The 19,663-nt window shown below is 37.6% G+C and overlaps 1 protein-coding gene across 1 annotated transcript; it reads right to left on the bottom strand.

Moving 5' to 3' along the window:
* Window positions 1-12,547: 12,547 nt before the first annotated feature.
* Window positions 12,548-13,156, bottom strand: LOC127104166 (uncharacterized). Its single transcript, XM_051041368.1, has one exon. The coding sequence runs from the start codon at window positions 13,154-13,156 to the stop codon at window positions 12,548-12,550; it is 609 nt and encodes a 202-aa protein (XP_050897325.1).
* Window positions 13,157-19,663: the final 6,507 nt, after the last annotated feature.

Genomic DNA, 19,663 nt, shown 5'->3' with positions numbered 1-19,663 from the left:
CTGATGGTGTTCAACCTTTAGAAAACTTAGAAGCCCTATTAGAACATTTGTCACTAACAAATATATTAGAGTTAAGAATTATAATCTGAAACTTGATCCAATTCTTAAATCGGATGATGATGTTAGATGATAGGCTTAGATAAAGAGGGGGATGAATAGATCCCAAGTTAAAAAAATTTATTAGAAAATTTGACTTAGAAAAATTTATGGCGCGGAAACAAGTTTCAAATATTTTCTGGATTAAAATTCGTCTAACCGAACCTACTATTGAAAATCCCAAATACGCGTAAGAGTGTCAATGTTATGATAATAATCCACAAGTTCATTAACAATACTTCAAACACTAAATTGAATACTCTACTATAGTAAAGGTCTATCTCCAATGATAACAACACACAAAAAACTAGTTGAAACAATTTGTCGAACATTTTGCGTGCGATTAACAAAGTTTGGATGTTTGTATAGTGTTTGGAGTTCTTAGAAATCCAATCACTACCAAATGGTATGTGATTACTATAACAACACAAATTTCATAATGATTCAAAAATTATCATCCAAACAATGTTGATCAATAGATCAAAGTAATCGACAATTTGCAAACCGAAAAATAAAAGCGAGAGAAATAGAGAGAGAGAGAGAGAGAGAGAGAGAGAGAGAGAGAGAGAGAGAGAGAGAGTACATAAGGATATGTTTAGGCAGTTCCCCAGTCGACCTCGCTATGGGTACATCTGCCCTCAATTCGAATTCGAATTGAGATATTAATATAATAAATCTTAGTTTGCAAATGTATGAATACAAGAGATGAGAAATCAAATCCTACAAACCCTAAGTTTGTTCTTGACTCTAGCATCTCCAAAAAAAATTGATCAAAGATTGACCAAGTCACCAACAATACCATTTCAATTCACCTGTTATTACTACTTCCTTGCACGACCTCCTTGACTCAAGGATTTCACCCAGCTGAATTAATCCCAAGCGTACACTTGTTGAACCCAAGATTTGATAACACGATCCACCATTTTCACGCTACTCCCTTGCCGACACACTTAGTCTCAAGGCTTCCACTTGATAACCACAAATCAATCTCAATTGGTCCGAAAGAGAAAGCAATAAACACATCAAAAGGTTACCGTAAAAACAATATTATAAATGCAAATGTAAACTCAAATTCATTACAATTCTAAATCAGGGACACCCCCTAGCATTGGGGGGTTTAGCTACTCATATTGTTTAAAACAAATTCAAGATAAAAATTACACATTACAAGTAATTGGATGACTTTGATCTTCAATCGCTCCCGCTCATGAATATCTTCAGCTCTCCAAATGCCTTGATCTCTGTAATCATTGATTGCTTCACAATACTGTGTTTTGCCGTCATCCAAGATGATCTTTTCTCTTGTAGAAACTCTCCTTATATAGTGAAAATCCCTTGGAAGAAGGTGGAAATCTTCAAAACGTCCATGCAGCTCAAGCCCGGTGAAAAAGCCCGAAAATTGGAAAATCAACGTTTTAGGCTGACACGGCCGTGTCAGGCTGACACGGGCAGCCGTGTCAGCTCTCTGCCTTGTTATTTCCTTGCTGACACGCCCCAGGTGACCTGACACGGCCGTGTCAGGCTGACACGGGCGGCTGTGTCAGGCTACTATTTTGGGCATTTCTTGTACTTTCTTGGCCTTTCTCCTGACACGGGTGGCCGTGTTAGGCTTCCTGAACTGGGAAATCTTCTTTTTTTGAACGCTGAGACTTTCCACTTTCTTGCATTGAGTCCATTGGATCTTCTCTATGGACCTGGAGGGCGTAAACACGACAACCAAAGCGTAAAATCACGAAAACACAAAATAAAACTGATAATTAATAAAATTGCTTAAATAACTTACGGGAATGAAAATTAACTCTAAAGGTACCATAATGCGTATACAATGTCTCAAAATCCTTGGTTTCTTGTCGGATAAGCAACGAAAATATAGTGCAAATGGTGACCGATCACAACCCCAAACTTAGCTCATTGCTTGTCCTCAAGTAATGTCCTATACGACAAAGTGTGACTTCCCAAAATTTGTATTCTTACCATGATACTGCTGAGATCTTTCGCCAAAGCCTTCACTCCCCCTTTTATAGTTCCTGCTTTTCCTAATGAGTTTTCAGACGCACTTCCTCATCGAGGTACCGCTTCACCTGTCAGCTTATATCACACTCTCACCAAGTCTCTCGGGGTTAAAGTGTTTTCACTTCCAATTCAGAATATGCAATATCAACTTATAAGTTTGAATAGTTTCTCCTTTCATATCAAATACACATAACACACACTTTTTGAGGTCTTTCGGGTTGTAATGGGGCCTGGGTTATAGTGTGGATAATCCAAACAAAACGGAAAACAAGTGGTTTTTGGTTCGGAGTCAATGTTACTATTATTTTCACTGTGTTTGTTCATTTTATTACTTTTTCTCTATTATTGTTTTTTTATAGCTCAGGTTTTTCTTTGCTATTCTTATTTTTCAACCGAGTGCCTTTCTTTGGCCAGTGCTTCTCTTGAACCCTCGAGTTTATTTTCTTTTCTCTTTTTTTTTTCTCGATGATTCTCTTTTTTTTTCGCACTCACCTTGGCTTTTGAAACTTATGGGGTTTTACCCCAAACTTAGAATTTCAACACAACTTAATAATATCAACTTGACTCCGAACAGGGTAAGGAAGTGTTTTGGCCGCGGGGTACATTTACGGGGTTAAACAAACAATGGATACATGCTCAAATGGGGTTACCAAAGGATAACATTAATGGGATGGCTAGAAAGGCTCAGGGGTATAATCAAATAACATGCCTCAGTGTGTGTATACATGAAGTGAAACTCCTAGAGAACCTACGCAAAGTCAGAGTGATAAAGACATACCTGAATATCGCTCATGATGAAAAATGTGTTTGGCTTTTTATGCACTCACCATGTTAGGTAAAGCTTGACAGCATCCACAGTACTTCGAGTATGGTGCGACTTATTACTTAACTCAAAATGCACAGGGACCCTATGTTAGTTGAGCTTTAGAAATTGCGTCTGATCTTTTCTTCAGCAGTATCGACTTTCTGGGAATATCCTTCACAACAAGCAATAGTAAGTGGAGTGATCATTTCATCCACTACCGCTATTGATCGTTACCTCATCCAACTATAATACCCAGAACCTGACTTTCTGGGAATATCCTTCACAACAAGCAATAGTAAGTGGAGTGATCATTTCATCCACTACCGCTATTGATCGTTACCTCATCCAACTATAATACCCAGAACCTGAAATACATGCAGCACATGATACCTGATAGTACAAATAAACCAAATGTGAAATGGTAAAAATTAAAAATTGGGAAATAATCAACAAAAATAAAAGCAAAAAGCATAGTTTCCCCACACTTGAACTAAACATTGGCCTCAATGTTTTCGAACAAGATAGAAGAAGGGTGACTCACAGTGCTCTATTGAGGGGGTTGGATCAGGAAGTGCGACATGCCCACACAAAATTCAAAATTTTCAAACAAATCTCAAATCTGCAGGCCTGACACGGGCCGTGTTAGCTAACACGGGCGGTCGTGTCAGGCTGTTGTTATGCTCATTTTTCAACTTTTCCATGTGAGTACCTTCGCCCTTTTATGCAAGGCACTATGCAAACCTAAAATAACAAACAAACACAAACAATAATTAGAACTAGTAACGTGTGGGTTGCCTCCCACGAAGCGCTTCGTTTAACGTCACCTAGCTCGACGGTTCATTTCCCTTGTTATGGGGGGTACTTCAGCCTCCAAACCTTGTTGCCCCTCTTGTCTAAAACTAGGAAGTTGTCGCTTTTATCAGTATGGATTCCTTTGTGCCACAAGTCCTTTTTAACCTTCGTATCCTTACCTTGTTTTCGTTTTCTTTTCTTTCTCTTGGTTTTTGGAATGGAGATGGGAGTCTTTCCAGTCAGGGTGGCTAAAGGCAGTGGTGAGAGTCGAGAGGGCCTTCCTGTATCTTTCTCTGATGTTGGTATGTTGCTTTGCATTCTTGCTTCTGTCCTGATTAAGCCTACTTGATAGTGAGATTTTGTATCTTCCTCTAGCTCCTGGTATTCAATAGCATCCAATGTTATCTCTTTGTCGTGAACTTTCAAGGTTAACGTGCCCTGATCCATGTCGAGATTGCATCGACTTGTCTGCATGAAAGGTCGACCCAGAATGATGGGTGCCTCATCATCTTCAGGTATGTCTAGGATTACAAAATCAACAGGAAAAGTCAAGTCCTCTATTGTTACCAGTACATATTCTGCTATACCATATGCATCCTTTCTTGAGTGATCCGCAAACTTCAGATTGGTCTTTGTATCAATGACATTTTTAATACCTAACCTGTGATAAATTGATAATGGCATCAGACTTACACTAGCTTCAGAATCTATTAGTACCTTTTTGAAGGTTCTTTCTTTAATTGTGCATGGTACCGTTACCGTTACCGAATCCTTTTGTTTGTTAGGAATTTTCTGCCCTAGTGAGTTTGCACTATACTTTTCCTTCCAGACTACCTGTTCTTTTGTTGTTGGTTTCTTTTCTTCCATTACCTCTTCCATGAATTTCTTGTACATGGGCATCCTTTCAAGTGCTTCAAACAAAGACATATGACCCTAAACCTTTTTAAACATTGTCATGAATTTCTCCAAGTCTGACTCACTTGGATCCTTCTTTGTCACTCTCTGAGGGTAGGGCAACTTAATCACCGGTTTAGTCTCTTTTGTAATTTCCTATTCAATCGGCTCGTCAGGGGATATAATTTTTTTCTTTTTAGCAGCCTTTTTCTTTTTCGTCGTGACAGTATTAATATTTTCTTGACCTCTTGGATTTTGAACTGTTTCATTTGGTAAGGAACCTAGTGTTCGAGAACTTGCTAGTTGTTGTGCTATCTGCCCCAGTTGAACTTCAAGATTCTTTAGAGAGGCGGTGGTATTTTTCTGATTATTTCTCGTCTCTTCTTCAAATTGCCTATTTTGAGCTGCCATGTTTTTAATGGCAATCTCCCAGTCTGCTTTCCTTGGAGCTTGATGTTGTTGTTGTTGTTGATATTGAATCTGATATTGACCTTGACCCTATTGTGGAATATTCCCTTTCTGATCTTTCCAGGAGAAGTTTGGATGATTCTTCCAACCTGGATTGTAAGTGTTAGAGTAGGGGTTATTCTGCTATAAGAATTTTATCCCTTCAATTTGTTGAGGAGTTGCAAAGCAATACACAGTGTGGTGAGGTCCATTACAGATTTCACAAGTGATGGTCTGAGCAGGTTGAATTTGAGCTACTTGTTGAATACCTATATTCATCGCTTTCAATTTCTTCTCCACTTCAGCAACGACTGTATCTTCCAAACGGATTTTATTTGCTTCTACTTTCAGGTCAATGACTTCTTTAGGTTTGCTTGTACACCTATCATATAATTCCAGATGCTCATTTGCGGCGATCGCTTCAATGATCCTTTTAATATCGGTGCCTGTTGAGAAATTTGTTGAGCCACCGGCTGCTGTATCAATTAACTATTTTGTCTTTATTTTCAGCCCATTCACAAACATCTGCATTTGTTCAGTCTGATCCATATTATGAGTTGGGCACGCTACCAGGACCCTTTTGAATCTTTTGTAGGTATCTCCCAAAGACTCACCATCTTTCTGTTTGAAGTTCAAGATTTCATACCTTTTTCTCAGAAATACTGATGCGGGAAAATACTCATTTAAGAAAGCTGTTTCCATCTCCTCCCATGATGTAATACTGCCAGCTGGAAGAGAGTAGAACCACTCTTCCGCCTCTTCAGATAAAGTGAATGGAAACATTCTTAACTTCTTTGCTTCATCAGTATGACCATCAATTTTCAAAGTAGTACTCAAGGTCAGGAATCTCTGCAGGTGCTTGTTGGCATCTTCATTAAACTTTCCGGTGAAAGAATTTCTCTCAAGTTGATTGATAGTGCTAGGATGCAGTTGAAAGTTCGTCACGTTCATCGGTTGGTTGACAATGGTCAATCTACCACCCGGTGCATTTGCCCCTCCATAGTCACCTAAGAGTCTTTCCTGAGGTGGAGGCGGTGGAACTAGAGGAATTTCAGCCATAGTTTCTTTTTCTGAATCTGAGTGACCAGAGGGAACTTCTTCTTTGGAATCCAATCTAGTGTTTCTACGTCTCCGGTGAAGGGTTCTCTCAATTTCTGCGTCAAAAAGAAATTCTGTTGAGGGCTCTCCTCGCATACACAGATTAGTGAATGAAAATATATAAATGACAGAAAAATAATTTTATTGCAGAGCAACAAAAATTTAATTGAACTTAAAATTAAACTCTATATTTTGGCAGTCCCCGACAACGGTGCCAAAAACTTGATCGGGAAAATAACAAGTGTACTATTTTGCCTTTTATAGTAATAATGGGGAAATTCCCCGAATGTCGATCTCAAGGACTGTAAGTTAATATTGAGTTTAAATTACCATTCAATTAAACAAAAAGTATTAGGTTGGTTTTTAAGTGTAAAAATATAATACTAAAGGTAATTGTAAAGAAGGATGAAAATAAGGGTTTATAGAGAAAAAGGAACAATGCCAGGGAAGGTGTATGATTTATCCCTGTAACAACTCTGAGTCACTATTGCATCAACAAATATCAATTACTACCAGTTCTCAAGGGTATTTTCTCTCAAATCCTTGGTGAGAAAACCTTTCAATCAATCTACCCTAATTCCTATGCCCATAGCCAATTAGGGTGAAGTTAAGCTGTATAATATCAAGAATACTTTGGTTCATACAGGGTATCCCTAGTCCTAGGTGATATCTACTGTAGAGTAACCTTATGAAAACCTTATCAATGGCGGTCCAACCTAATTGATAACCACAAATCAATCTCAATTGGTCTGAAAGAGAAAGCAATAAACACATCAAAAGGTTACCATAAAAACAATATTATAAATGCAAATGTAAACTCAAATTCATTACAATTCTAAATCAGGGACACCCCCTAACATTGGGGGGTTTAGCTACTCATATTGTTTAAAACAAATTCAAGATAAAAATTACACATTACAAGTAATTGGATGACTTTGATCTTCAATCGCTCCTGCTCATGAATATCTTCAGCTCTCCAAAAGCCTTGATCTCTGTAATCCTTGATTGCTTCACAATACTGTGTTTTGCCGTCATCCAAGATGATCTTTTCTCTTGTAGAAACTCTCCTTATATAGTGAAAATCCCTTGGAAGAAGGTGGAAATCTCCAAAACGTCCATGCAGCTCAAGCCCGATGAAAAAGCCCGAAAACTGGAAAATCAACGTTTTGGGCTGACATGGCTATGTCAGGCTGACACGGGCGGCCGTGTCAGCTCTCTTCCTTGTTATTTCCTTGCTGACACGCCCCAGGTGACCTGACATGGCCGTGTCAGGCTGACACGAACGGCCGTGTCAGACTGACACGGACGGCCGTGTCAGGCTACTGTTTTAGGCATTTCTTGTACTTTCTTGGCCTTCCTCCTGACACGGCTCGTGTCAGGTGACACGGGTGGCCGTGTCAGGCTTCCTGAATTGGGAAATCTTCTTTTTTCGAACGCCGATACTTTCCACTTTCTTGCATTGAGTCCATTGGATCTTCTCTATGGACCTGAAGGGCGTAAACACGACAACCGAAGCGTAAAATCACGAAAACACAAAATAAAACTGATAATTAATAAAATTACTTAAATAACTTACGGGAATGAAAATTAACTCTAAAGGTACCATAATGCGTACACAGTGTCTTAAAATCCTTGGTTTCTTGTCAAATAAGCAACGAAAATATAGTGCAAATGGTGACCGATCAGTATGCATAGATTGAACTGAAGGTGATGGGATTCTCTGAAATCCTGGATTCATGTAGGCTTTACTCACTCTAGAAACCTTACTAGATAAAGATGCATGTACCATGTATATATATATATATATATATATATATATATATATATATATATATATATATATATATATATATATATATATATATATTTAAGACTCATAAGAATGGAAACATACGTAATTTTTCAAAGAATTTAATCAATATGTCTACCTATATGAGTCATGTGTCGATCCATTCAAGTAATGTGTCGACCTGTAAGGTTATGTGATTCCTATAGGTCGACATGAAGACTCGGCACATGAGACATAAACTCCATACTTTAATACGACAACGTACATGTCGACCTGTACCATATATATGTCGACTTGAAGTTTAAAAAAGTCATTTATAGGTTGACCTGTAGTCGTATGTGTCGACCTATAATGAGAAGTTTTCACTTAAAACCAAATTTCTCATGCTCAACACAATATTTTGATGCAAAAATATTTTCCAGACCATTTCCAACAATGTTGACATGCTTCCTAATGCAAGAACTCTAAAGTGCACAACTAGAATCGAATGATACCCTCTAATGTACATAAACTTTGTTTCCTAGTTTTGACATTATCCAAAATATAGCTAAACGGAAGAATTCACTCACATAATCCGCCCTTTTGATGATGGAAAAACTTGATACGATGCGTTCTTGTTCATGGAGAGCTCTCCTGAACGTGTGCCACATACTTCTCCCCCTTTGACAACATCACAAAGAGACCAAACACACAATTAGAAGTATCACATATATACACTAGAGAATGCATAGGCAGTTTGCGAAGAAAAGAAATATGCTCACATACATACAACATCTATTATAAAATACAAACTAAATAACACAACACAACAATAACAATAACCATAAGTACTTAATGGAACAACCATTGTCTAAATTCCAACAGTTAAGGATCCATTGTTAATACCTAAACCAAAAGTGAGACACACCATATTCCAAATAAAAATGCATGCAGGAAGACACCAATTATGAATTAACAAAATGCATAAAGACACAAGAAACCAAACATAACCGGAAACCACCAAACCAATCTCATAACACATCATTCAAACACCAATCTATCTTCTCCCACGTCCTCTTGGTGCACCCCTTTGCCAGTCACGTCCTTCATTATGGTATTGAGAATCTATAACATGACACATCTCCCTGTAGAAACTCTCATAACGATGAGAGTCATTCTCATTTGCAGAAATAATGTGATTAATTTTAGCCAAATTGGATTCATGATTTGCATTCATGTCAGTGCGTAAGGACACCAATGCCTCAGTCACGTATTGTCGCACCTCGAAAAAATGGGGATACGACTTCAAAGCGAAACGCGATCGCACGCTCGCAATGATGGACTGAACAGAGTCGCCACCGAACTTTATTTATTCCTAAAAAGGAAAGGGGAAATATCGATAAAACCCAAGACAAAAGAAAGGATAAGATATGGTCATCGCAACCAATATCAGGGTTCGGGAGTCGATTACGCAAGGGGAAGGTATTAGCACCCCTCACGTCCGTTGTACTCAACGGGAACCATTAGGTCAGTTGTGTGCGTTAGTGTTAGTTGAAATGTTAGGCTTTTCGAATTATTAGGTGGGAAAGAAAGAATAAAAAGAAAGGAAAATGTTTTTGGATTTTTGACGAAGGACTAAACCTAAGTTTTTTATTAGTGGGCCTGACAAGATTTACAAATCTTGCTCCTACGTATCTCAAAAGAGAAATCAAGGCTTACGTAGTTCTGGGTAGAAAAATGTTTGTTTGTTGGTCAATTTTAGCGAAAGCTATATCGTATTAATTGACGAAAACATCGTTTTACCCAAAACAGATGAGGAGTGGACGCGTACCACACATCGAACAGATTTATAAATCTACATTCGGAAAAGCGTCACTTATCTCGACTCAACAATCGTGGCCGAAACATTGTTTTGCATCACTTAAGACAAGATACCTTTCTTTTATGAAAAAGGATTTTGATTAATCGCACGGCGGCGAGAAAAGAGTTTGATTGGTTGGATGTATTTTGAGTGATGGCGAGAACTTGGATGAGCGAGATATACATCTCGAATCCTAGCCTCAGGAGTGCACGGTATACACCATGTTCCATTTCCATCTTTATTGAAAGAGGTTAAGATATGAATTAAGTATTTTGGAATTTGATTGAGAAAGGGTTTGACGAAACCACATTGGCAATTTTAGACGATGGCGAGAGTTAAGATTGGCGAGGCATACGTCTCGAATCTTAACCTCAGGAGTGCATGGTATACACCATATTCCATTTCCACCTTTATTGAAAAAGTGTTAAATAAGATTTAGGTATCTTAGATTTGATTGAGAAAGGGTTTGACGAAACCACATTGACAATTTTAGACGATGGCGAGAGTTAAGATTGGCGAGGCATACGTCTCGAATCTTAACCTCAGGAGTGCATGGTATACACCATGTTCCATTTCCACCTTTATTGAAAAAGTGTTAAATAAGATTTAAGTATCTTAGATTTGATTGAGAAAGGGTTTGACGAAACCACATTGACAATTTTAGACGATGGCGAGAGTTAAGATTGGCGAGGCATACGTCTCGAATCTTAACCTCAGGAGTGCATGGTATACACCATGTTCCATTTCCACCTTTATTGAAAAAAGTGTTGACTATGAATTAATATTTTTTTGAGTTTTTATCAGGAAAAATGGCTTGACATTAAATCAAGCGTTTGATGAAAGTTTGAAAGAAATGGAATAGAATAGGAGGGAGAAATGAATTGATTTGTTTATTGAGAAAATACTCGATGTTAGATCGAGTCATTATTTTTGATCTTTTGAAATGGTTGATTTTATTCTTGTGTTAGTATCTAACTAAACAGTCAAACAAATAAATAAATAAACAGTACAAGATTATTACACATCGGGGGAGTGGGGTACATTTTGTCAAATGGGGATTCAAAATCATGAAATAATTAAATCGGACCCAACAACAAATAATGCAATGCATGAGTGTAAGTGCAAGAGAACCGGCTCATTGTAAGGAAGCCCAAGAGTAAGCTATGTGAGGTTGACGGCGATGCTTAAAAAGCAATCGACTTACAAGGGTGTGAAAATGGGCTCGATATTGAATCGAGAAAAATGTGATTTTAATAGTTTTAAAATGGTTTTGAATGAACGATGAAATTAAAAGAAATCAAGTTTGCGTTATTAAACAATAATAAAAACTATGACTATAGGAGAAATTAATATAAAATATAAACATGAAAAAAATGCCAAAAGGAAATAAAATGCTAGATACGGGTATCGAACCCACTACCCAAAGGGAGGTGAGACCACTTCCCCTCCACTAGACCACCGACGGTCACTTGTAATCCTAACAATGACCCAATCATATAACCAAAGAACCAAATGAAATAAAATAATAAAAAAAATCAGCATGGGCCACAAACACCTGGGCCGAATGAACACCCAATAGCCTCTCAGACTGTCTGGGCTTACTTGGTTTGTTAAGAAAACGAAGCCCAACAGCATGACAAATCAGGTAAAAATAATAAACCCAAAACTGGATTTGTTTGACCCACCGTCTCCTTCTTTCCCAAATCAGAATTCCCTCCCCCCTTTTTCAGAACAGCAACACCTAAACCGTACAAAAGCGTCACGAAATAACGCTGAGGTTCTCGCTTCCAATTTCAATTATAAAGCTCGAATGGCAAACAAGGTGATACCGGTGATGGATTTTCAAATAACGACAAACAAATAGTGATAAACAATCGAACACATCATGCATAAAGAGAAAGTGATAACCTGTGAACCCGCGGACGCGACGTCGACTTGGTCGATTTGGCCTTCCTCTGAACTGCCTCCGCCTCCTTTTCTTTGCCGTCGTCCCTTCAGGTAAGTTCACTCGATTGGATTTTATGCACCGTGCAAAAGTATGATACTGTGAGATTGATGAGAAATTTCGTCGCCTCCGATTTTCGTCCAATCTCCCTTTTCTTCACTGATTCGCCTCTCCTTTTATATTTGCAGATTAGGGTTTTCAGTTTGGTATCCAAAGGTTCAAAAGAGGAATTTCCTGGAAGTGCTTTTTTGGTGCTCAGAAATTGGATTGGCCTCTTTGATGCTAGATTTGGAACAGGTAATCTGAGTTCAACCTTTCTCCAATTGTTTTTGTCTCTATTCCAATTTGGGAATTTTCTGGATTTTAACACTTTGAATAATTTAATTTGTGTTTTTTACCGCAGTGAAGATTGGAGCTTTGGCTTGTAGCACATGGCTTTGGTTGATTTGCTGCTACTATGCATGTTGATCCGTCATGAAAGTTTTGCAGGTGGTTTTGAGTCAACAACCGGCTTTGTCTCCCCTGGGGTGTCCTTAACTTTGTAACAATTTGGCATTTGTTTGTTGTTGTTTTGGCAGGATATTGCTCTCACCCGGTTTCTTCTCTTTGCTGCTGTTGTAGTTTTAAGCTCTTTTTCGACCGAGTTGCTCTCGCCGGCTTGATAAGCACGTAGTTCCTCAAGAGATCTTTCAGCATTTGTTTCTGTGATCACTCCCGTTTCACTTCAGCAGCAGCATCTAAACATTCTTGTCTTGCATCACTTGAATCTGTTTGCAAAGGGACATTAACTGGTAAAATATTGCATGGTACTCGTGAAAAACCGACATCTTAGAGACCAAGCCTTACTCTTCCAAATAACGTGACAGGCGAGAGATTATTCGGAAGAGCCAACTCTTCCGGTGCTTTCGCATCACTATACAGCTTGATAGGTGATTTAGTTTTTCCACAAGGCTGGCACAAGATAACAGTTGGTTTGACAAATTCATCAACATTGTCAGAAGTTTCCACAGTCAAATCCAGAAGCTTCAACACAGAGTTATTGAGACCGACTTTTGAATTAAAACAGTATTTCTTAACATAATTGAGCTCCATAGCCCTGCAGGTAGGGGTTGTTGAAACAACCCACCTTGGAGCAAGAATTTGAAGCGCCTCTTCCAATTCTTCCTTGGAAGAGTGCATTGAGTAACAGACATGCCAAACACCAAATTGATCCCTAACTGCTTCACTCATCCTCTTTTTTCTAGTGTTTTGAACATCTAAGACTTCTTCACAAGCATACCACTGAGCAGAAAGGCGGACAATGAGAGGCTCAGTCTGCAGAGTTGCCTTGGCCTCAACCAGTTTTGCTTGTGCTCTTTCATATAGTCCTGGAGATCCATCAAATAAATGGAAACGAGAAGATGGGTCTTCACAAAGGATTTCAGGTGCCGTAACCATTAGATTCTTGAAAAATTCTGGATTTTGGGCTTTATCAACATATTTAATTTTTTTTGGTGAAACTGTCATATTTTTTGGATCAATATTAAAATTAATATGAATTAATGAAAATCAAAGGAATAAAATGAAAATAAGAAAATACAAAAAAACGTGGACCACTTGATCTCCCTCATTAATTGAGGCGGCGGATTAAGTGGTCACAAGCGCGCGTTCCATGATGGAACTTAGTCAGCGCACTGCACATGTGGTCATCCAAACCAACGCGTGAGATTAAAACAAATTAAACTGAATCAATGGCTCAGAACCTTGCCACCTCGTTGCCGGAGCAAATGGCCGGTCACCTTCTCAGGCGAACCTCGCCGGACTGGTTCACTCATCACCATGATTAAAATAAAAAAAAGAGGACATGATCTGAAAGAGAAAATGGCGTAGAGCACAAATCTGACTCAATTTTAACTAACTTCAAATATATAGAAAGATATGAGGAGTTAAATTTTGAGGTATGTCAACTGAGTTGTTTCGATTTGTCCTCGAAGCAACTCAATCTTCTTGCCTACATTGATATGACTTCAGACAACCAAAGATCCAAGAGAATTGATGAGAATTGAGTGAGAATCGAAGAGAAGATTTTTTTTTGGAAAATACCTTCAATGCTGTGCAAAACTTGCTCTTCCTTGCTTCAATTCTTGTTTGATCTTGCTCCAATAACTTGCAGAAGTGGATTAGGAATGATAAGAAGCTTTGGATCCTGGAGTTTTTGAATCTCCAAACAGTGAGATTCAAACTCAATTTTCAAGTGAAAATTATCAGGTTTTCCTTTGAATTATGAGGGTTTGAAGAGTGGAGGCAAAGCTGGCGCGCCAGGGTCCTTTGAAATGAGCTCAGAGGGTCTCTATTTATAGAAATTTGAAGTGTAATTTGCACACTTCCAATTTCTTCCAAATTTGGAAATGTTATGTTCAAGCTTGCATGGGCGTGTACAGACCCATGAAGGAATGCATTAAGGTCCAAAACCAACCGAAATGAGGTCTGAATGAAGTTTGATTGGCAAGGCAATGTGAAATGATCATTTGAAGTTTTGATTTTGCCAATTGATGCAGGCTTGTTAACACCATGCACAACCCTTGCAAACCTCATTCAAAATGAATGAATTAGGACTCTTTGGAAAGCTTAGATAAAGAGGAACAACTCTTATGTTGAACACTTTTCCATTTAAAACTTGGATCATGATGAATTTTGAGGTGGAAGTTTGGAAATTTCAACATGTTGAAAAAATTTCTAAGTGTCAAGTCATATACTTCAATATTCCACCTTGCTAAACTTTTTATGTGAGCTCCAAATAAGAAAAGTGCCTTCATCAAAGTTGTATATCATTAAAAGACCTTCAAAATGGTCACCAAATTGACATCATTTGGATTTAGAATGAGAGAGTTATGCATTTTTGAAGTTGAGGAAAATAACTTGTTCAATGGTATTGGTCCAAAATGACCTATAATGTATCCTCATATCACATGCTCATAAAATTTGATTTAGCTCTCACTACAAACATAAAAGTTGAATTATACATCTTTAATTTTATTGTGCAACTTGGAAATCTTTCATATCATAAAAATTGAGCAAGTTATGGCCTTGGGAAGTTGACTTTCAAATTAGGGTTTAGACAAAATGACCTATAATGTTTCAACATTGAAAGTAACTTTCCAAGCAAAATTACCTCTAGACCTCACCATGAAAGTTTTTTGGAATGTCATTTAGAGTAACGTTTATATTCTAATCATTTTCATATGATGAAAATTGTAGGAGATAGGGTCTAGGGAGACCCAGTTTTGATCAGATGAATTCATTTGGCCAACCACCATCAACCAACTTGCTAACTTGCAATTATCTTGACTTTTTAGGCTCATGGTAGATAATATATGCATAAGATGATGAAATTTGAAGTGTCACTTGAGAAATTTGATCAATTGGTGAAGAAGCTTGTTGAAGAAGTTACTCAAGATACCTAGACAAACTAGGGTTTCCAAGGCAAACCAACTCCAAACTCTTGAAGAAATCTTGATCAAAATAACATGCAAAGATAATTGGGATTCATATATGATGCTTAGAGACATTCTGGATCATTCCTTGGTTGTGCTCTTAGCAATGAGGGTCTTAAACCCTAGATATGAACTTGATAGATCAATGGGGATCATGTCCTACCTACAAAAGAGTTAGACAAATGCAAAGACATATTTTTGGTATTTTGGTTAAAAAATGATAATATACAAGTATGATACAATCACATGGTGCTTGGTGATCTTTCCCAAAACAAACCCAATGAAAAAGGGGTAAGGAGGATGCCAATGTGTGATCCCAATGCTAGTGCATATGATGAAATTGCATGAGGGATCTTAGGGTCAAAATTGGGGTCTTACACCTGGTTGACATCTATATTCAAGTACCTATTAAGGGAGGAACATTTCAAATCCATCTGATAAAGAATGAATATACTGCTAAATACAAACCTAACAACATTTTGATGGCTTCAAGATAAGCAATAGGAGTAGAGACTTCAACATATCCTTGTGCTAGAAGTTGATCCTTCTTTCTAGTAACAATCTCATACTTTTCTTAATATCATTATTAGCAACCTCAAAATGGGATACATCATCACCAATCACATAATTATTATTATATGCCACATCATCAAAATATGGAGTATTTTAGGGAACAATGTCTAGGACATGTTTCATGACATGCAACTTATACCTTGTCACTCCCCAAATTTCCCCTACCCTCCTCATATCATCTAGCTATAGGTACTTAAGTTTCCTCTGATGCTAAGATGAGAGTGTCGCACCGCAAAAAAATATTTGAGCGCATCGCACGTTCAAAGATACAACAGAGTCGCCAATGAACTTTATTTATTCCCAAAGGAAAAGTAAAATATCGGTAAAACCCAAGGGGAAGAGTGAAAGGGTAAAGAAGTCAGTTATGCAAGGGGGAGATATTAGCACCTCTCACACCCGTTGTGCTCAACGGGAAGCATTTTGATTGTTCTTTGCATACATGGGTGTTATTATCTAAAGGTTACTTACAAAAGAGGAAAAACGTTTTTAATTAATGTGCTCACAAAGGATTCAAAACCACCTGCTAACGTATTCTCATAGTGAAATAAGAAAATTATAACTTTGTAGTTCGTGGTAGAAAATACAGATGTGTAGATTGTTTTTAGGGAACATATATAATCGTATCCTAGAAGTGTGTAGACATTAGCTGATTCCAATCCTTGTTCGGATGCTCTAGACTTTTAGTCTGACTTCTAAGGAATGAATTATAACGGTTTATTTATGAAAATAAAAGATAATATATTTTGCAAATATTTGTGTTATAAAATAAAATAAAGAGTTGATTTACTTGCAAAAGAGAAAGAGTTGCTTGAATAAGGAGAGTGTTATGGTGAAAGTATTGTTTGGATCAAGAGTGTGTTGTTTGAAACCATAAGGTAGGTGTATCTATACCAAATAATGTGTGGCGCTAACCAATAAATGGTGTGGCCAGTGTAGAATTATAGGACTCTTCCTAGATCCAAGGATCAAGACCTACAAAAATGGGTGTTTGCCTAAGCACCGGGTCTAACAAGGGAAACAAGAAACGAAAGGTTTTGTCTAAGCATCGGGTCTGACAAGGAAAGCATGCAGATGAAAGGGGGTTTACCTAAGGACGAGGTCTGATAAGGAAAACATGCATGAAAAAGGGGTTTGCTTAAGCACAAAGTCTGATAAGGCAAACTTGCATGAAAAAGGGGTTTTCCTAAGCATGGGGTGTGATAAGGAAACCAAGAAAGATAAGGGTTTGTCTAAGCATGAGGTCCGACAAGACAAGCATGCATGAAAATGGGGTTTGCCTAAGCATGAGGCCTAAGAATGCAAACATGCATGAGAAAGGGATCTTGGTTCAGAGATGGGTGTTTAACCATGAGGTGATTAACCCAAATAATGTTTGGAAGTCCAAAGAATGCAGGTGTTTGGTCGAAAAAGGAAGTGTATTATTGGTGAAGATTGTTCCAATGTTGAGATGTTGTCTGTGGAAAAAGACTTGATAGTTATTCGGTTCGAATTGCACTAAAGTCTATGAATAGAGGTGAAGGGTTGTTATACTATGTATACTACATAAATGAGTGCATTATTGTGTTTAAATGAATGTATTAATATGTGTTTGAATGGATGCTTTAACATGAGTTTGAATGAATGTCACTTGACATTATGTTATGCGATATTGTATTTGATTCAATAATGCATTGAATGCAGGGCTATTGAAATAATGCAAAGCTTGCTCATTAGCCATGATTCAAGAAGGCTTGGCATGAAAGTTCATGATGGTAACTTGAAGAAACAAAAGTTACTTGCACATGAAGAAAGTGTTTAGTCATGCAATCCAAGTGGAAAAATACAAAAGAATGAAGAAAGAATGTGGAAATTAGGGTTAGGACCATGGAAATTTGTCAGTTGACTTTGGTCAACTAGTTGACCAAAAAGTCAACAGTTGATTAGAAGTCAATTGTAGGTCATGTAACACCCCAAATAAAGTAAAAGAATTATTTAATTAAGTTAATAATATATTTAATAATTTAATTAAATAAATTGAATTATTGGATTATTATTATTATTTTGGAATAATAATTATTATTGGAAAATATATAAGTGGAATAAGAGAAAAGGTTTTCATTTTTGGAAAAGGTTTTTACGTGAAAACTGAGAAGCTGCAGAGAAGAGGAAAAGGGCAAAGAGCTGTAGAGCAAAGGTTGGAGAACGGAAAAGCTTGAAGCTCGAAGAGTTGCCGGATTGTTAAGGTAAGGGGGGTTTATCGTCGTTTAATGGGTATTATCGATTAACATGTAATGGGTAGTGATAAGCCGTCGATTGACCCTAATTGGGATTTAGAATGCTGAGAAATTATGTTGAATAAGTTGTATTAAAGCTGAAATTGAATTTTGTGTTTGAGTGTATTGTGAATTTCTGAGCGTATAGCTTTTTACGGAAGTTGAATCGGAGGTCCGGAAGTCCTCCAATGGCGGAAAATGCGGAAACTCTGCATTCTGCCTTGTGTTAGCGCAGGAACTGCTGTTTCGCCTGCGTTAACCGGTTAACCCAGGGTGTTAACCGGTTAACACTGTTATAAATTGTGAAAAATGTTGAGTTTTGCCTGCGTTAACCGGTTAACCTATAGCGTTAACCGGTTAACACTGTTGCGTTTTGCCTGGAAGTGTAATTTTCCTGCGTTAACCGGTTAACCTATAGCGTTAACCGGTTAACACTGTTGCAGTATGTAAAAATGGTTGATTTTTATGATGTAAGTGTAATTGGTGATTGGCCTATTGTATCCAATTGTGATAAATAAATTCGTGGAGTCTATGTTGCGAAATGTTGATGCAAATATGTTGATAAGTTGTTTTTGTGGAAAATATTAAGTTGTAGGCTGATGAGCCAAAGTTGAATATAAGTTGTTTTGTTGAAAATGCTGAGTTGTAGGCTGATGAGCCAAAGTGGATCTTTAAGTTGTTGTTGCTGAAAAAGCTGTTGTGTTGTCGTTGTTATTATGTTGTTGAACTTTCAAGTCGTACATGCCATATACATTCATATGCATTAAGTCGGGGCTTTTGCTCACACCACGTTGGCCTGGATTGGCAAAATTATGGGGCTTTTGCTCACACCACGTTGGCCTGGATTGGCAAAAATTTTAAGTTGAAAGTTGAAGGCTTATGCCTTGATGCCCACTAAACTGGCAATGATTTTAAGTTGGGAGTTTTACTCCAAATGGTACCACATGCATGAAGAGTCGAGTCTCATTTGAGTTGCATTTACGTTGTGTTTGAATATGATGTTGAGTTGAATATGCTGCTACCGAATGCATGATATGATGTGGGTGATTAACGTGTAAAGTTACTTAACATAACATGATGATTTATAATATTTGTTATATCGATTGAGGAACTCACCCTTACAGTTATATTTTTCAGGTAACGAGCAGTGAGTTGAGTAGAAGCTAGTGCTTGAAGTCTAGAGTGGTTTTAGTGGGTCATGCTCTGATAGATGTAACATCGGGACGGGATGTTTTATTTGTTGAATAAATGTTAATTTTAAGATATTACAGATGTTGAATGTTTCTATCCGCTGCGAATTTTTAAAGAAGTGTTTATGTTGGATTAAATAATGAGCATGACTGATTTTTACGGTGAATTATGTGAAGTATTATGTGACACCCTTGGTGCATGATTACTCTGATATTGATTTATATGCTATTGTTTTAATTAAATATTTGGGGTATTTAGAAGGGTGTTACATTAGTGGTATCAGAGCAGGTCGGTCTGTCCGGCCAGTTGTCGTGTCGTTACTGTCTAACAATTGTGTAATTGTTATTAATCTAACGTTAAGTTGTGTTGTATTGATAAGTTGAAATGGCTGGAAGGAATGACGCTGCAATGGCTGCCGCAATGCAAGCAATGGCACAAGCGGTGCAGAACTTGCC

Source organism: Lathyrus oleraceus, chromosome 7 (assembly GCF_024323335.1).
Source record: "Lathyrus oleraceus cultivar Zhongwan6 chromosome 7, CAAS_Psat_ZW6_1.0, whole genome shotgun sequence".
NCBI lineage: Eukaryota > Viridiplantae > Streptophyta > Magnoliopsida > Fabales > Fabaceae > Lathyrus > Lathyrus oleraceus.
This window is presented reverse-complemented; position numbering and strand designations above follow the sequence as displayed.